The 19746-nt window shown below is 39.7% G+C and overlaps 2 protein-coding genes across 3 annotated transcripts in view; one reads left to right on the top strand and one right to left on the bottom strand.

Moving 5' to 3' along the window:
• AK3 (adenylate kinase 3) overlaps positions 1-7569 on the top strand; it is a 7885-nt gene extending 316 nt beyond the window's left edge. Inside the window, exons 2-6 of one of the 2 annotated variants that reach the window (XM_017808201.1) lie at positions 74-181; positions 1109-1228; positions 3722-3894; positions 5433-5551; positions 7219-7569. In XM_017808201.1, the coding sequence (XP_017663690.1) occupies positions 74-181; positions 1109-1228; positions 3722-3894; positions 5433-5551; positions 7219-7342 (644 nt within the window). In that variant the 3' untranslated portion in view covers positions 7343-7569. The remainder of the gene's footprint in view (positions 1-73; positions 182-1108; positions 1229-3721; positions 3895-5432; positions 5552-7218) is intronic. The other variant, XM_017808202.1, reaches the window with a different exon arrangement.
• A 3243-nt stretch (positions 7570-10812) lies between these two features.
• CDC37L1 (cell division cycle 37 like 1) lies at positions 10813-19701 on the bottom strand. The gene is made up of 7 exons (XM_017808334.1): positions 19576-19701; positions 18001-18282; positions 16654-16744; positions 13943-14058; positions 13532-13654; positions 12486-12641; positions 10813-11542 (listed from the first exon to the last, which is right to left on the bottom strand). Exons 1-7 carry the CDS (start codon positions 19678-19680, stop codon positions 11441-11443), a joined length of 975 nt encoding a protein of 324 aa, XP_017663823.1. The 5' UTR covers positions 19681-19701; the 3' UTR covers positions 10813-11440.
• Positions 19702-19746: the final 45 nt, after the last annotated feature.

Here is a 19746-nt window from a genome sequence, read left to right as displayed (position 1 = left end):
TGTTTGGTTTGTTTTTTTTTTTTTTTTTTTTTTTTAATTAGCAAAGCTACTGTTTGCATCTACTACTTTTCAGTTGCCTTATCTGAAGAAGAGCCCCTGTACTACTGCACATTCCATGGATTGAGTGACAGGACTGGCATTTTTCACTGCTTTCTGCTGAAAGTGGTTATATCTTGTGTTGGTATGTTAGTCCATCCCATTTTCTCTTCTGCTTAGTTTTCTGTAACTAGATCTGAATTGGCTGCAAGTAAAGGCTTCTGCAGATCCACAATAAAACCTGTCTAGCTGCTGCTCTGGGTGACTTAACATAATTGGGTAATTGTTTTGTAAATGAAATGTATGGAGACTTTGTACCTGTGACACAACTGAATTTCTTCCTGGTTGTACCCATTATTTGGGTGAGCTACAGCACGCTACTGCCTGTCAGGTAGGAGCATGGTGTGATACCCAGAACCATGATGTGTGGATGTAATTTTAGTGAGCCAGTGGGCTAAATGACTGGTATTAAAGGTTAGTCAGTTCCATGGGAAAATACTAGTGTCTGTGTGCTCCCATAAATAGTTTACAGCATCTATAAACATCCTCTTGTAACTCTAGTAATCATAAAAATAAGTATCTGGCAAGCGTGTCCCACTGCATACTACTCTCTTAGATGCCAAAGATGTTTCTCTTTGTAGTGAAGTCTAAGTTAGTTACTAACTGAGAAAATAACTTTTTTTACAGGAAATCTGAGGGCTGATATATTAATAAACTTGTATCCTTTATATTTCTTACTTTGAAGACTCTTGCCTAATGGCCTCTCCCAGTTTTAGTCTTATGAACTTAATATTTCAAATACTTACTAGTAAACTTATTCAGAGGGTGCAGGGATAGAGGTGTGTTCTGCACTGTTGCCATCTGTCAAACTGATCAAACGAACTGTATAAACATTTGCACAGTCAGATCCTACCTGATCATCTGTTTTTTTAATTTGAGCAAGCCTACTGTCTGTGTTGTTTACAATTTTTCTCTGCCATCCTGATCAAAACAAATTTTTTGCAGGCTTGTGGGAGGTCTTTACTTGCTGGAGGTCAGAGATAGTGTAATGCAACTTCTCTTACTTTCGCAGAAGTTGGAATCCTTGCCAAGTCCTACATTGATCAAGGGCGGCTTATTCCAGATGACATCATGACACAACTAATGCTGACTGAGCTAAAAGGTCTAGATCAGTACAACTGGCTGTTGGATGGTAAGTTAGCATATTGGATATCACTGTATATGGAGAGAAAATCTGGTCTGGAAAGCTTGGAGTGCTTTGGTCACTTGTTGCCAGCTTGTGAAACCTTCAGCAGCTAGTCTGCCCCAGTTTTTTTTGGCTGAAAGATGCTTTAGGTGCATCCTGCCTTCAGAACATTACAGGGATATTTAACTCATGTTGAAAAGGGTAGTTAAATATTCCAGTAAAATTTCAAAACTGGCAGTTCTGTTAGTTTTTCTGATATTGATTCATTGAGAAGTTTCTTTTTTTAAAGACTTTTCTTGTTAAAGTCCTTGGGGAATGGAAAACTTTTGAAGGATGGGGCTGAGTAATTATTTAAATAGAAAGGTAGGCATGTGATGCAGTAACAAGGTAAGTATGGAAAAGTACTGCAGTGGTGTGGTGTGTAATAAATCACTAACAAAACCACTGCTTAAGTGCTCTAAAAGGTCTCTTGCTGTTGGGTTCTGTTCTCTAGGCTTCATTCCACAGTGAACAGCACAATGAAACCTAATCAATAAAGCAAAGAGCTGCAGATATTTGGGTTATTTTCTTTAGTTCCAGGGCTTGTGTATGCAGAGTTCCAGCCTTGTGGATCTGGATTTGTAGCAGCATAGCTGCACAGACTGGCAGCTCTTACCAGGAAGACTGTGTGAAAACCATAAGAGAATAGGTCAGTTTCTGTTGCGTGTTAACATGCCGCTGCCTTTAAACTTTTGGAGCAAAAATTTTGTCTGCATCGGTATTTGGAATGAGACTCAGTGAATTACACCTGGGGTAGATCTGGCATAGTAGGCTTTGTAGGAACAACACTGTTCTGTTGAAAAATGTTAATCTGAAATCTTTAGTTTGATAACTGTAATGCAGAACAAACAGCTGAGGTCAGCTGTCTCAAACTAGAGTTGCTGAACTGCTTGTATTCTCACTTAGCCAAATAGCCATTTGCTGCCTTATGATAGGTTGGTGGCTTCTAGAATCATAGCAGATGTAGCAGTCTAAGTTGTATGTGTCTGTGGTTACAATCTGTTTAGATTTATGTGTGGTATAATTTAGGGCACTTTTCTCTGTGTTCCTGGAATCTTCATAATTTAATCTTGTAGATTTTTTTCTGTATCAAGAAAACACTGTGTGCAGCAAACACTGGTTTATTTTCAATGAAGTGCTTTTGTAAAGGCATTTTAATTTGTTGAGGGAGTTTCTCATTACTCAGTCCCACAGCAAACTCCTTTTCCAGCTGCATAACTGAGATGTGTGGTGGCCGACTAGCTTGGCAACAGTAAGAACAGTAGTCCTGAAGCTCTCCTTCTACTCTTAACATTTAGAAGCATTTCCATGAGATAATATGAGTGTGTGAAAAACAGGATGAGGGCAGCTGATGACTGTGATGCAAACCAGCTGCATGAGACTTAATGCATAAGCAAGAGCTTTGTCTGAGTTAATTAGCTCTTTCCTTTTATCATGTTTTAGACCAGACACAGTAGCCTTTAGACTTTTTTTTTCCTGTTGTAAGGCTAGTTCTTTGCTTGTTCCTTACTCAGGCAGTGGACTGATCAATAAATGTTATTCAAGAAGAGTTTCTGAAGTTTGTGCTTCTTGGTACTTGCCTTTATGGAGAAGTTTGCTTGTGTAGTATGATGAAAATTACATGAGACTATGCTAGAGCTTTGTCAGTAGGGGCATTGTTTCAGTGAATCTACGATGCAATAGCACGTTCTGCAGTAACTTTGACCACCAAAGTTCTTGTGCTCAATTTTTCATTTTCAATTCTTTGTGGAGACCTTGATTTTCTTATTCCTTTTTTCCTACTGCACCCCTTCTTAAGTTTCTCTAATAGTTGACAAGCACAGAATAGGGAGCTATAGAGGTCATGGGGCAAAATGCAGTATCTTTTAAGTGAAAAGACAGGTTCCTGTTCAGCCCGAGTGTTCTCACAGTCATCATACTCCAGGACAGTTTGATACCTAGAACTTCTAGAACCCCTTCTAAAGCTACACTTTATATAAAATTAATCCTGGGCTGCCTCTGGTAAATATATTTGGCTTACTGCAACTGAATAAAACAGGTTTGTACTGGTAACCGCCTTAAGCCAGACTTGCACAACTGTGGAAATAAGAGATGCCACAAATGTTTCTAAGTTATTCCAGACATCTGAGTGAAGCTTTTCACTGGAGCTTTTATTGTTCCAAGTGCATACACAGTGCTTTTATGCAATGTATGTGGTACATATGAGTATGGGGTCTTTTTGCATTTATTTGTTACACTTTTGGGAAGATGATTAACTGAAATGAGGAAATGAAAGCTGGGAGACGTTTAACAAGTTAAAATGCCACGATACACTGAAAAATACGTGGGAAATCTGATGTCTCTTTAACCTTTAGAGCATGATAATGCTTTTTTTCCCCCTATTTGACAATTATTTTCTCTAATGACTGAATCCAGGTAATTCTGCTTTTGGAATTTTATGGAGTTGTTTCCTTTAAAAAGGTTTCCCCAGAACAGTTGCTCAGGCAGAAGCCCTGGATAAAGAATGTCACGTAGACACTGTGATTGACCTAGATGTGCCATTTGAGACCATAAAGTGTCGGCTCACAGCACGTTGGATCCACCCTGCCAGTGGCAGAGTCTACAATCTTGAATTCAGTCCTCCCAAAGTGCAGGTAAGCAATATATGTTGGTGTGGCACTAAATACATGCTGCATTTGGTAGTTGCAGTAAAATGTTGTTTGCATATGTTGTTTCAAAACACAGTGGCTCAGAAGAAAAGGGTTCATTTCATCTCTTAGGAGCACAGAATATTTCTGGTAACACCCTGCCTTTGAGGGAATGTTAGTGACCTGGTAGAAACTCAAGCTGGAACACTGTCTGCCTCACAGACTAGCATAGGATCTGGGCATATTCTTAGCCTGTTTGAAGCCTGTACAAGCCAAAATGTAGTTTCCTTTGTGGTCCTCCAGCGGAGTCATTGTTTGTATCTGGGAAGCACACAGAATCATCAGTTAGAGGAATACACTTAATGCTTTCCCCGTGTTTATATTTAAATAGGATGGGTATTTTCAAGGGAAGAGCTGCTGTACTGCAAAATTGGATGTAGAAACTTGCAAGTCAGGGAAGCTTCTCAATACATCCAAGAGGTGAAATATCCTAAAGCAGAATTTGAAGATAAGGATTGTACATTGTTACCTTAAGGTTTTTGAAGAAGATTAAGCTGTATTTCATCTGCAATTCTAAATAATTTAGCTGTTCTGGCATCACATTCTGGAAGCTGTTGTAATAACTTACATCAGAAGCACAGCAGGCTCAGTAGTTTTTTGGATTTCAGTGTTGCAGGGAAAGAGGCCAGCTTGAAATAGCAGGTAAGCACTGGAACTGAGCAACTGAAAACATTGCCTTTGTTTTGCTTTAAATGAGGTGTTTAAAATAATGATTATTTTTAATTGCAGAAGAGCACAGGCAAGCTGCAACAGAGAATTATCAGACCAAAGAGCAGGCTTCAGCTGCCAGAGCTGTGCTACTAGGAACACTGCTTTACCTTTTGCTAGTTAGAAGGCACATCACAACATAGTAGATTACAATATATAAGTTGAAACCATGGAATAGAGCTGAACAAGTGAAATACAGTTTTATCTAACAGACCTGCAAAACGTTTACTTACTTCATAGGAACAAGAGATTATAGTTCAGACATTAGGTCTCTACTTCCGTAGGGAAAGCTTCAGCTGGCTTTTACACCATTTTTATACAGCTGTTGCCAAATGATAACTCTTCCATTTTGCAGTCTAAAATCAAAGGCCCATTAAAACCTTTGCCCATTTTAGTATTGTCAAACAAAGGTCCAGTTGGTCTCTTACTTGCTGTTATGCAGGAATGTATTACCAACAATATTGTTTTCCCTTGTACATGAAGGTTTTGTCTATGTGTTCCCCATATTCTACGAGTGTTTCAGAGGACAAATTAGTCAAGTTACTGTGATAATATTCATTGGCAATACTGAGAAAATATTTCTAACCAACGGACCGTTTTACTGGAAAGTCAACAACTTGTATTGCAGATAAGATACGAGCAGCTGCCTTTCTCTTTATAAGCAGAAATCTACACCCTAACTGGCAGCTGATCATAATTTAAATAGAAAATTACACAAAACATACTTAAACAGAAATAAGAAATATACTCCAGTGTTTACTTTTAACCCTGATTAGGGCATCGATGATATTACTGGTGAGCCACTTGTTCAGCGTGATGATGACAAGCCAGAGACGGTTAGTAGGAGGCTGCAGGCTTATGATGCACAAACAAAACCTGTTTTAGAATATTATCGGTAAGTAGTAAAATCTATTCTTCCACATTCTAAAGCTCATTTCACACTAGCATAGCAATGAACAGATCTTTCCAGTTACAGAATATCTTACTCCGCAACAGTGAATGCTGTGTGATTAGCCATGCAGCTTTTTTGGCTTCAAAATGGAATCAACCCAGTAGAATGAGTATGTTTTCCACTGTTGTATGGGACCTTTTCAGGAACCTGCATACTAAAATAGCCTGTCACCACAGCCATATTCAGATTTATAAAGAGCACTATGCATTATTCAATACATCATAGTACTGTTCTGAGCAACACAGCTCTGGTGAGTAAGGTAAGAGAGACAGTTCCTTTTTTTTTTTTGGAAGACCTTAACAGTATTTTGTCTTCTGAATGTATAAGTAGAGGGGCCTCTGGTGGTCTAGTGGTTAGGGTGCAGGACTCTCACCGCTGCGACCCGGGTTCGATTCCCAGCCCCCCGGGCAGATGGAGCTCGTCAGCCCTGTAAGGCAATCTATCTAAGAGAAGGTCACTCTAAACAAACCTACGTCCTGGGGACCTCACTGCCACTGTCCAAGTTTGCTTGGCCCCGGCAGATGAACCTCAGGATTAAAGGGTGGGCTCAGTTCAGCGCACGCTGGGTCTCACCTAAAAAATCCACTGCGCAGGCTCGAAGGGTCAATGACCTTTCCCAAATCTTCGCTCGCGAAGACTGGCCATTATGTATAAGTAGAAACCCTCCTAACAAGTGCAAGGGGTCAAGAAGCAACACACAAATAGAGAAACTGTGTAACGAGCATTTAAAAGTGTCTGTTCCAAGAACAGGACTGTGACGGGCCCAGCTAGCAAGACTCTTTGGGAATAAGAAGCTATTTAAGAATCATGTAATTTGCATTGTGGAGTGATAACAAATTACTAGTTCTTTTAAGAGCTAAAATGATACACAGTTTCTACTGATGTAAAGCAGCAGGTATCACAGTGCTAATTTACAGATAATAGCAGGTCACCATGTAGACCTTTACTCTTAACTTGCCTAGACAAAGAAATCATAGTCTGACAACATCATGTAGGATCATGTCCTCCCTCTATCTCCATATCCACCATCCTTCATTATGTGCTACCAGGATTAAAGGCTCCATCTTTAGTGGTTAAGTTTTAAAGAAGTTTTTCTAGGTTGACAATGGTATTCCTGATTTTGTTAGATTTCTGAAGTGAAAATACCTGAAAGACTGCAGTAAGACATAGGCCTAAGCTATTGTTATTATTGATAATAACATACTACACAGATAAAACTAGCTACTAATTCAGAATAACTCAATTGTGCCCGGTTATCTTGCTTGTTCTGATGCACGTCCATGAGGTGCAACTTTACAATACCTGTGTTAGTTACAGTTGTTTGGATGATTGCTGTACAGCATGTGCTATATGACTGTATTGCTGCTTATCTTTATCTTGCTTGTTAAGTGCCCTGCAGACAGCAGTCAGTTTTGTGAACTGATGTGGAAAATAGGTTGCTGTTTGAGGAACAGAGTAATGACTGTCCAGCCTGCATTTCCAATGTTATGGCTGTTCTTGGTGTTAAATCAAATGCTCACTCCTGCCAGGGCAATCTTGGAGTGAGGTGGAGGTCTTGGGACAATTAAATAATTTGATTTCTGTAACAATTTCTTCTTTTTCTTCCTTAGGGAAAAAGGGTTATTGAAATCCTTTTCTGGAACAGAAACCAATAAGATCTGGCCGCATATCTATGCTTTCCTTCAAACCAAGTTGCCAGATGTGAGCCAGAAAAATGCTGCCACTCCCAGGTGAAAATAGGTCAGACTTCTGCTCATCTGTCATAGCTCACTCTTGATTACATGAGACTCAGCCATCAAGGATTTTTCCACGTAGCTACCAGACTGATCAATAATTAAAGTCCAATGGTGTCTTTAACTTATATTATGATAGAATTGTGATGCCTGTGGTTCTCACTTTAGTGCTATAATTTTTTATATTAAATATACCTAATTTTTAAAATACAGTAACTAACAAAAGCAGCTACTCTTGTGTCTCTTATTTGGAAAATATGTTTGCAAACATTGACTGGTGTAGGAAACACATTTCAGAATACAGCTTAATTAGAAAGCACGTGGGTTGATTTACTCATTAAATGAAGCAACAATGAGGATATAAAAGCACATTTCTTGAATGCATCATAAGTTGGGGCTAGCCAGAAGCTGTGGAGAACTATGACCACTATTCTGTAAAAAGCCATTTCAGACCAGAACTGGCATTACAGATGGGTTGATCCCACAGAAGAGTCATCTTCTTGTAAGTTTGCTTGCACAGATGTTAGTTGGTTTTGCTTGGCTTAAATTACACTTAACACTTGCTTGGATGAATTTGTCTTATTACTAAGTTTATATTTCTGCCCTCAGAGCAACTACCTTGCAGGCATAGGAAATAGAGTTTCAATGATGTGTAACACATTTGGTAAAGCCTCTCTCTAAGACCTTATCAGTAAAAAGACAGCAAATACTGAACAGATTAAGTGTAATCTGGTAAAGATACAGCTAGATGATCTTGACTAGTGAATGTGTCTTTTCTAGCATCTCTGAAAACAACTGCCCATTGATGCCAGTGCCACGATTTTCAGTGGTCAAATTATTAACTTTGGCATATTACTGTAGCAAGTTTTATTGTAGCAATTGGACTGGTTTTCATGAGATTCTTGTCTCTGACCTGCTCTTGTGTTTATTTATTCACTAGATAACTGGAATTACAAACCTTCACAATCCACACTTTTTGACAGCCCAGGAAATGCAGACACTGCTGTTTTTCAGTGAACTCTCCCAGCCGTTTTTTTATGCTGGGATCAAGAGTTTAAAGAAGAGTCAGCAAAACCTGAGAAACAAACAACTGTGTCTAGGCAATGTCTGAAGGTAGCTCTGTTCTAGTAATGCAGGTCCCAATCTCCTTTTGCAGTGACTGTAGGCAGTTGCAGAGCTGTGATGTTGACGTACCTTGGACTGCATTTGCACATCAAGTTTTAGCACTATCAATTTTGAGACATGTTTGAATCTAAAAAAAAATAGTCATTGCAGAATTTGTAAAGCTTTACCATTACTATAAATGAGCAATACAGTAAGCAGCTATCACTACAATCAGTTTTCCTTACATTTTAAAGAAAGCTTGCCAAAAAGGTAGCCCACTTGTACTGTCCTCTTCAGAAATGTCTATATGGAGACTGCAGACTGAGTTTAGAGATAAACTTCCTTAAAGTCATGGTTAGAAAACAGTAGGTACCATATTACAGTGCGAAATCCTGATTTGCTGCTTACCCTGATTTTAGCATTTTGATTTCAGTAAAACGCAGTGATGATTGGGGATTTTTGACAGCCTACATAAGTTTCAGTGAGTCAGAAGGGAGAAGGACTGTCCTTATTATCTGACACTTATTCCCACAGCATCCAATTTATCCCCTTAGAAAGTTAAAAAATAACTCTTAGTGTACCACAGGTTGCTAGATCAATGGCTTTACTCCTAATGGTAGCAATTGCAAGTCACTGTGCTACACTGCCCTTACTATCCTCACATAACATTCAGTTAAAAAACAACCTGAAGTTCCTAGTTTTCCCTTAGTTTCCCTTAATAATTAACTAATTAATAAGGAGGAAGCAGTGTCAGTGTTTACTTATCCTTTCTGGAGTATCTGTCAAGCTTGAAAAATACAAATCTTACTGAAGCTGGTTATCTTCAATTTGCATGTGGGACAGAGCTGCTGCTTGCTGCTTTATCTGCAGTCTGTCTGCCAAAGAATGCTACAGAGCACATGAAAAGCTACTTCTGTCTGTGGATCTGCTGCTGCATTTGTACCAATTAGTACAATACAGACTATTGTACTAATAGTCTATACTCTGGTACAGACAGCAGACTTAGACTTTTCCCTATTTCTATTGTAACCAAACCTGAGGATTACTGGATTCCAGCATGGCTTTTCATAGAATCATTAAGGTTGGAAAAGACTTCCTCTGACCAATCACCACCATGTCAATTAGAAAATAGCACTGAGTACTATGTCCAGTCATTTCCTGAACACTTCCAGGGATGGAGTCCACCACCTCCCTGGCAGTCCATTCTACTGCCTGACCACCGTTTCAATGAAGAAATTCTCCCAGATGTCCAACCTGAACCTTCCCTGGCACACCCTGAGGCCGTTTCCTCTCATCCTATTGCTAATTGCCTGGAAGAAGAGGCCAACCCCCACCTGGCTACAACCTCCTTTCAGGTAGTTGTAAAGACCAATAAGGTCTTCCCTGAGCCTGCTTTTTGTCAGGCTAAACAACCCCAGCTTCTTCAGTTGCTCCTAGTATGACTTGTGCTCCAGACCCTTCACCAGCTCCATTGCTTCACCAGACGCACTCCAGCACCTCAACATCCTTCATGGAGTGAGAGGCCCAAAACTGAACACAGGATTCCTGTAACCAGTGCCTAGTACAGGAGGTCAGTCACTTCCCTGGTCCTGCTGGCCACACTATTTCTGATACAGACCAGGATGTCATTGGCCTTCTGTGTCACCTGGGCACACTGATGGCTCATGTTCAGCTGCTGTAAACCAGGAACCCCAAGTCATTTCTGGCTTTCCAGCCACTCCTCCCCCAGCCTGTAGCATTGCCTGGGTTGTTGTTTTGCCTGAACTAAAAACTGCAGGTAGACTGTATTCATTGAACTATTGAAACCAAGATGCCTCCCAGACCTTGTGTACAATCCAAACAATACAGTAAAGGATGGAGTGTATGTACTGATACCGTGTTTTGAGGGATGAGCTGTCTTCACTGGAGTCTTCCAAATGAAGTACATGTTTTTATAGACAGACCTGCTGTAACAGCAGCAAGCTAGAAAAGCACAGTAGAGTTCTGGATTGCAGAAGTTCTGTGGAAGGCCTTGTCTAGAAATAGTATTTGGATTTCCAGCTACTCAAACAGGAAGCTTTCAATGATTTTCCACTCTAATTGTTTGAGTTGACAAATGTCAGAAACCCACTTTGGTTTGGTAGCATATGAGGGACCTTTCAAACGACACTTGACACCTTACCCTGTATGACCTGTGACAAAACTTTTTGTTTAAACTGAAGTCTTAGCCTGACCCTTGTACCTCAAGTTCACCCCATCCAATACTTCTACCCATAATGACACTCGGTTTAAAAAAAGAATCTAAAGTTAGCCTTATGAACAAGAAGAGTCAGACTCTCAGAAATCATACAACCCAGCACTCATTTGTACACAAGTGTTGCTTACATGTTAGGACAAAACCAAGTTACGTTTAATGAAGGTACAATATTACATTTATATCCCCTTAATGGAGGTAGAAAGCCAGTGTTTTAATCTAATCCATTCAGATCAGAAATACTCATACCAGATACTGATTTATTGCTATTAGTGATAACCAAATTTGAGAGCTTATACTGTCAGCAAGGTAGCATGAATACAGTTGCAATCTCCAATGTTCAGAGTAAATCATGTCCACATCTGTAATAAGACAATAGCAGATTCTACCAAGAATCTGCTGCTTCTTGTAAACATTGTATTTGTGCAGATTTTTTTTAACTTTAATTTCTAAAGTCATGAAAGGCAAGGTTAGTAGCAGAAAACACATCCAGTTTCACATTCAGCAATATAAGAACCCTGCTCTTCAAGGACAACCAAAAACCTAGCAGCACATTTTCAAACAATATTACAAGTTTTTCTCAATTACCCACCCTTCAAAATCCCTTTCTCCCTAAAACCAAACAAAAAACAACAAAAAATCTGACACCAAAAATAAAGTGCAGTACCCAGAAAAATAAGTGTCAAGAAAATAGCCATGTTTGTTTCTTTGGGGAAAAAAAAAAGGGAAATAAAGGAGTACTTGGCCTCAGTCTTAAAAGAACTATAATGTGTCCATCATTTTTGATTCTTCTTCATCTCTTTGTATCACAGAGTTCAGACTGCAGACATCTGTGTTTATGGAACCTTGTAGATCTCCTGTGTTCTGCAACAGATGAAAAATTGACAGCTTAATTCTCCACAATTGTATATACGGAGAAAGAAAGAGAGTGAGTGAGAAACAGATTTTAGTTTAAGTAAACAGTTTGTGTTGTCCATCTTATGATGGGACAAATTTGCAATAGTAAGAAAATAAGCTCTGAAAAAATCATCAACCATCAGTGTGTCAAGAATTTTTAAAATTTGCTGGAATAGCTTGTGTTTGGTCTTAATATTTCTAGCACCTGACTGCACATTTAGTTCTTAAAATTCAGCTGTTTCATCTTACGTGAGAGATAATTTAATCAAATTATTTGGAATAAGTACTTTCAATTGTGACACCTTCCCTAATACCTAATTTTTGACAATCCTTGAAGTTGCATCTTCATTCCAGAATGTGGCCATAACTAGAACTTTAAGAAAGACCTAAGTATGCTCAGTTTACTTTTATCACAAAAAGAACTTTCCTTAAGCTTGACGTCTCTTGCCCAGAGAAGTTGTGGGGTCCCTGGAAGTGTTCAAGGCCAAGTTAGATGGGACTTTGAGCAAAGTGGTCTAGTGGAAGGTGTCCCTGCCCACGGCAGGGGAGTTGGAACAAGATGAACTTTCAGGTCCCTTCCAACTCAAGCCACTCCATGATTCTGTGACTTACCAGAATGATCCCATGAATAGGACTAGTTATTTTACATTGCTTGTGGTAAAGACTGTGAATACAAAATGTAAAGGCACTGAACAAACATACACTTTTGACCTTATGCTGATGCTTTCTGAATTCTAGCAAGTAAAAAGAAAGTCTGTATATGCCCTGTGTACTAATAACACTGCATGCTATATCCCAAGCACTAGCAGTTCCAGGAATAATCCTCTTTATATGTTGGAAAGGTACAGCTTCTCAAGACAAGACCTAATCTTACTTTAGTTAAATTAATTTCTAGAAATAATAAACCTACCTGTAAAAAAGATGTCCTCTCTCCTACACAACCAGGATTGACATTGAGATCATGTAGTAACATAGTTTGAAAGCCATGTGATTGTGACCAGATTCTCACTCTCGTCTTGAATGCCTCAAGTTCATTTTTAAAGGCCTCAAAATAGCCTTCACCTGTCTGCAAAGAGAATAATTAAATACATGCACTTTAGTCAGATTTACTTTTGGGTTGTAAGCATGCACAGTGCTGAAAAAAAACAATGCAGTTATACTACCTTTTGGGGAATAACAGCTGTGAGCAACTCAAGAATAATGTTAGTCAATTCAAAACCACATTTCAGGTATTTCTTTTTAAGACAATCTCTAGCATTTATATGTAGAAGTAATTGATTTTATCTAAGGACATGTAAAATTAAATCTAATTTTAGCCTTTCATTTATTCCAATTCAGAAGGTACCCTTGGAATGACAGCTGCTTGTTGAAACCCTCTGATCAAAAGTAAAGCACAAGCTGACTCACATTTCAACTACGCCCCTTTAGGCAATACTAGATCCATCAGTCTCGAATAACTGAACATAGTGCAGTCTACAGCAAACCACAGTTTCAGTTTTCCCATATTTCTGCTGCACAGCTCTGGATCGCTCTATTTCAGTAATGAGAAAGGGACACTATTTTGGGCCCCACTGTAAACTACATATAAAATGGAAAGTTGTGACAATACATAAGTACACTTTAAAAACACAGTGTAATTAGTCAAAAATCAGTCCTTAAATTGGTCTGTGTTTGCTGTTGTTACTTAGTTATTACTTGTTTATAATACCCCTATTGTCCCCCTGCTGCATCTTGCTTTCCACCTGGAACAAGCAAAATCCACTAAGCTTTCATTTTCAGAATTGGAATCACAATAAATTATTTTGTATAGAAAATAATTGCTAACAAAACACCTTCCCATAAGGCTAAGTCAGTCAACAAATTATATAGCCTCATATGGTTAAGAAGAAACCTCTAAAACACTGATCCCTTGTCCAACATCAAGAGTTTCTCAAATCATTACCCAAGTTGACTTACTTTGGCTTTTTGGAAAAAGAGACGAAAACATCCTCTTGGATCCACATTGCAGCTTTTGGCAATTTCTATAATAAACTGCATTACAACTGCTTGGTGTGCTACTTGCTCCATCAGAGCTCTTTTCTGGAAAAAAAAAAAAAAAGTTGAATTTATGACTTAAAGAAGATTCCTGTGATTATATTTCTAAAATTGAGCATAATTTCCTTTTGTTCCAGTTCCTAAACAGATGTGAATTGATGCTTACAGAAGCAAGGGGACTTATAATTAGCTGTAACTAAACTTATATGTGACAATGCACTATCAACAAAGTAGTGAAGGAAAGAACAGTTAAACAGCTGATCAAGTTGGTCACCTTTTTTACAGTGCAAGTGGGAAACCACATGCTTTCAAAGAATTTAAACATCTTCATACCTGTTCAGCTTCCAGATGAAAACACCACAACATGAGATATCTAGATGTTTCTTCGCATACAAGGTATGGGTGATCAGACAAAAACCTTTGACTATCATCCCATCTGCTCAGCATGCCTAATAAGAGAAATATAGATAAGACATTTGAAACGGATAAAAGATTTAATGCAGCGAGGGAGTTACTTGCATTGATACCCCAGTATATGTAACAACTTTGCAGTTCACTAACCTCAGAATGACAGCATGCAGCTAAATTTGAGGGATTTATACATAAATGCTGAAAATGCATAAATGCTGAAAAGAGCATTACCAGGAGGTATAATTAGACTTTGAAATACTAAAAGTAGATTATAACAGTCACACATCTCTAGCATCACTGATAAGTTATTGTTAATCAGTTCTCATACACACTAAAGTGGTGTGGGTATCTGTTACATCTTCAAATAGCTTAAAAAGTTTATGGATAGAGATTTACGTTCAGTGATTCTGACAAACACAAATTCTTTAAGTGTTCACAAATAAGAATGCAAAGAACAGAACTGGTAATACATCAAAAATGGAAGTCGTGATTTGCTAGGTTTTTAGAAAAATTGAAATTAATTACACGAACAGCTTGATCTCAAAAAACAAAGCCACATCAGTACTGGATAGTTAATTAGAACTTTGAATTGCGATATCACGATACTACCTTCATGTAACAAGCTGAGTTTAAAAATAATCAGAACTAAATACTTAGACCACTTAAAATTGTCCTTCAAGTATCACTGACAATCATTACTGGCAACAGGTACCAGACGTACAGCTTTACCCATCATCGTATCATCATAACTGGGCTAAAGATCATTCAGTGGTAATGACCTAAGCTCATCTTAATTCTAGCAAACAAATCCCTAAATAAAAAGCAACAGCTAATATTTCTTCCTGTTTTCAAGTTATTCTGTGTAAGTTCTTTATTGCTTGGAAGCCAGAGCAGGATTCAGAAACAGGACTCATGCACTAGTGAAGTCCAGACTGCCCCTTGGCACCACTTAGCATGGAACAAGAGACTTCAAAAAGTGTTAATGTACTGTTGCTTTTACAATGGACTAATGTATTTCAAATTAAAATAACAACATGGCTTTGAATTTAGGAGGTATGAAAAAATGTATCATCCTCTTTAATAAGGTTGCTTCTGTCACAGTTTAATCTGATAGATAAAGAGTACTTTTACACAACTCTCAGCTAGGAAGCCTGCAAGGAAGCCTCTTTTTTTTTCTTGTTGAAGTGCATGGCAGGGCAGATGTCTTCTGATTCCACTATCATTACCCTGAGCAGTTAAGGTCCTTGAGAGAACCTGCACCTATTACTGCTGTTTGCATACTCTGACAGCATTGTGCCTCAACCTGGTACTTGCAAGGCTTGCTAAGGCTAACAGGGCTAGAAGCCTTTTCTTAAAAACAGCTTTAAGAGCCTTAGAAGCCAAATAGCTTAGTAAAAACAAGTTTGTTGAAAGAATTCAATTTTGCCAACTCCATCCTGTTCTTGATTGTTCTGGAATTCCAAATATGGCTACACTGTACTATAGTCTGAAACCAGCCTGTAACTAAGAATGGAAAGCACTTTAGAGAACCATCAAAATTACAGATTACTGAAAGATCAGCTTTGTGCTCAATTGCGTTCAATAATTATGACAGAGCTAAAGTGACACCTAGTGGATAATTGAGTATAGTTTTAAACACACAATTCTGTGCACACATACTTTCAGTAGGTGTTTACAAACATGTCCATTAATCAGTCATTACCCTTGTAGCTTAACAGATGCCAGAAAAACATTTATTAAAAGGAGAGAACTGTGGACAATCCCATGCACTTTTATACACGACTTGTATTTCCATGAATTTCCCTGCCTTTTCCCACTGAACAGCAGAGAAAGTTGCTAGAATTGTAGTTTTCATGGCTTGTCCTGGTTTCATCTGGTATTAATAATAATTGTAATGAAAAAGAGGGAAGATGGCAGGAGGGTGAGGGGGAGAGCAGAGGAGAGGGACAGAGAAGAGGAGTGGGGGGAGAAAAAGGGCGTGGGGGGAGAGAAAGAGGGAACGAAAAAACTCAAGAGGAACACTCGACACTCAATATAGCTTCTCACCACCCCCTGACTGATGCCCATCTCATTCCTGAGCAATGATCGGATCCTCCCAGTCAACTCCCTCATTTATATCCTGGGCAGGGTGTTCTGTGGTGTGGAAATTCCTTTAGCCAGTACAGGTCAGGTGTCCCAGCCATGCTCCCTCCCAGTTTCTCATGTACCTAATGTGCACCTGATGTCAGTGCATGAGACAGTGAAAATTCCTTGATTTACAGTAAGAGCTACTGAGCAACAACCAAATCATCGTTATGCTATCAGCATTATTCTCATAATGAATCCAAAACACAGCACTGTATCAGCTACTGAAAAGAGTTTAATTCTGTTCCAACTGAAACCAGGACAGCTTAAGCTTAGTTGAGTATTAATTTTTAATTATTTTTTCAATTGGAGTTCTTGTTGGTCACAGGAATTAACAAGTTTCTTCAATTAACACCTTGTTTCACTTTTAAATTATTATTTGTCTTGATAAAATAGAGCTGAACAGTCTTTATCCAGGTCTTTCATTTGTTAGCATTCATTCTATACAAGAAGGAGCAAGCCAACATAAATACTTTAAGGACTGCAAAATGTTGGAAAAGCAGACTCACCAAAGTGTCTAATCTTTTGTTCATGTTTTTGCATAAGTGGTTCAGACACAGCTTCATCTTCTATTTCTTTTCTTTTTTGATTAATAAAACTCTGAGGAAGAGAAAAATTGTACTATCACAGAAACTCCAAACATACTGTTTAGTGATATAAAGGAATATTATATTTTAATATGGTACTATTTAAAGGGCTATGTTCTAATTTGAGAGTCACATCATATTTCAGAAGGTTTTCTTTTAGAATATGCTTTACTTCATAACAGAGTTTTAAAGTCTCATTATAGTCTCTGAGAAACTTCTGTCCTCAGATGGAAACTTACTGATGTGTCAGTGATAAGAACCATGTACACTGCATCCTGGATGCAGCTAAATCAGTGAAATTAGGAGATGTGCTAGCCGTTTAAATTAAATTGTTAAATCAAAGCTGAGATTCTACTATAAAAAAACTTTGTGCTAAATAATCTGTATTATAGTATTCAGTATTAGAAGCAAACTAAGTTTCACATTTTGGGTTGGCTGGAACAATTAAAGATCAGAGTTTCACTCCTCCCTGCCACAGACAGGGACATCTGTCTTCCACTGGATCAGGTTGCTCAAAGACCCGTCCAATCTGAGCTCTGTTGCTTCCAGGGATGGGGCATCCACAACTTCCCTGGGCAACCTCTTCCCATGTCTCACCACACTAATAATAAAATTTCTTCCTTATATCCAATATAAATCTACTGTCTTTCAGTTTAAATCCATTGCCCCTTGTCCTATCACAACAGGGTGTGATGAAAAAGTCTCTCTCCATCTAAGGCTCCCTGAAGTATTGAAAGACCACAATAAGGTAAATAAGGGCTCTCCAGCAGTCTTCTCTTCTTCAGGCTGAACAACCCCAACTCTTTCAGCCTGTCCTCATAAGAGAGGTGCTTCAGCACTCTGATTATCTTTGTAGCCCTCCTCTGGACCTGCTCTAACAGATCCATGTCTTTCTTGTACTGGGGAACCCAGAGCTGGACGTAGCACTTTGGGGGATCTCACAGAGGCAGAGCAGAGAGGCAGATAAATGACATCTGTAATTTTTCCCTTGGCCACTACTGTAGTCACTCCATCATAGAAGGCCACTCGGTTGGTTAAGGCAGGACTTGCCCTTTGTGAATCCATGTCCCAAATCATCTCCCTGTCCTCCATGTACCTTAGCACAGATTCTAGGAGGATCTGTTTCATGATATTCGCAGGCAAAAAGATGAGGGACATACTCCATTTTTGTGCTGTACTAGACACAGAATACATTCAGAGACTAGTAACAACCAGAATGAACAAAAGAGCCTAAGACTTTTTTTCCATGCACACCAATATGGGTCATACCTTATTAAATACTTCCTTACTAACAGGATCTGCGTTCCATAGATTCTGTCTTTCCCTCTGGTTCAGTGCTTCTTCTTTCCTTCTCCACTCTTCCTCTCTCCATCTCAACTCTGCCGCTTCTGTCCTCGCTTGAGCAGACTCTTGATCGCAGGATTCTGAATTATGCAATGCTAAGCTACCAAATTTTTGCTGGGCTTCTGCTAGGTTCCACGTGCATTCTACAGAGTGCTTGACAAACTCTCTTTCTTTTTGGCAGGCTAATTCAATCCCCTGGCTGTAAGTCTGTGAGGAAAATCAGACACGCTATTTATGGAGGGAAAATTGTCTGTTTACAGTTTGTATAGAAGCAGACTGGCCTAAATCCCAAAGTTAATAATAATGCACCTGGAAGGCACCTTAGATATGCAGCATTATATCAGCAAGAGTAACGAAGCATGGCATTGCACAGCTGTGTTTTGTACAAAAATATTTCCAATTCAAGCCACCTTAACTTTGTTAAGTGTATTTGCAAAATCCTGGATCATGTACTGCTATCAGTTAAAGTCTCCAGACTGTAAAAATACTTTTGACACAGCTGAACCCCTCTGGCTATCTTTAGGCTGCAACATTAGCAGCAGCCAAGTGTGACAATACTCTGAATATACACTTCTGAGAAGAAAGTATCATTCTGGTGATGTCAGATCACAACAGTAAAGTAACTGCTGCTGCCTGCATTCCAGTATGGATTAGTACTAAACAGATGGCCAATATCTTCTTCCCTTGAACTGACACTGAAAGTGGAATTTAAGTTACAGAGTGGCTGAGGCCCAGCACAAACATATGCTCCTTTTGGTCAAATTTGTTGAAGAGGTTATCACTCATAGCTGGGAGAGAAAAATGTCATCTTAAGCAACTCTGCTTATATTACTTCCAGGAGTGTGCTGGGAATTCACGCTCAGTAATTTAAGAAATTATCCTCTATAGCATATGCCATGCCTTTTCCACCAAAAGTGAAGAAGAAAGCATCCATATGCATTAGTTCCTCAGCGTTCCAGTGCCATGTTATGAAATCTGTACTGCTGATAACCTCTGGCAGGGGCACGCGAAGGACAAGCTAAAAAAAAAGATTATCTGAAGGAAACTTTAATGCAGGTACATCAAAGTTCTTGTCCCAGCTTTGTTTCAGAATTACAGCATCCTTACTTCTGCAATAACAAGAAGAAAATCCCACTCTTTGGAAAAGTAACGTAATGACAGTTTCTTGCGAGAAAACACAGAATTCCCAACAACGTGTTTATAAATCACCGACTTGCCCTGGCCAACAGCGAACACACTGCCTATGTATCTTCTCTTCAGGCACAGGGATGCTGGGATGACTCCAGCCCAGCTCCTTGCACATCGCTTGCCCAGGGTGGAACCGCTACCCAGGGCCGGCGGCAGACGCCAGACTCTCCCCCCCCGTCCCCGCCGGGCGCCGGGCGGGCCCTCCCGCAGCGCCCGCCCCGCCCGCGCGGTGCCCGCGTCCCCCCGCCGCTCCCCCGCAGGGCCGAGGCGCCCGCGGCCCCGCCAGCCCCGCGCGGGGGAGCACGGCCGTACCTGCACCTCCGGCAGACGCTGGCGGCAGGCGGGAGCCTGCGCCCGCTCCTCGCCCTCCTCCTCCGGGGCGCTGCCGTCCCGGGAGCGCGGCATCCACAGCGCCATGCCCGGTGCCGTCCCGGCGGCGCCACCGCCTCGCCGGAACTGGGGCAGCGACACTTCCGCCGAGCG

This window comes from Lepidothrix coronata, unplaced genomic scaffold, assembly GCF_001604755.1.
Source record: "Lepidothrix coronata isolate B3197 unplaced genomic scaffold, Lepidothrix_coronata-1.0 Scaffold22, whole genome shotgun sequence".
Lineage (NCBI taxonomy): Eukaryota > Metazoa > Chordata > Aves > Passeriformes > Pipridae > Lepidothrix > Lepidothrix coronata.
This window is presented reverse-complemented; position numbering and strand designations above follow the sequence as displayed.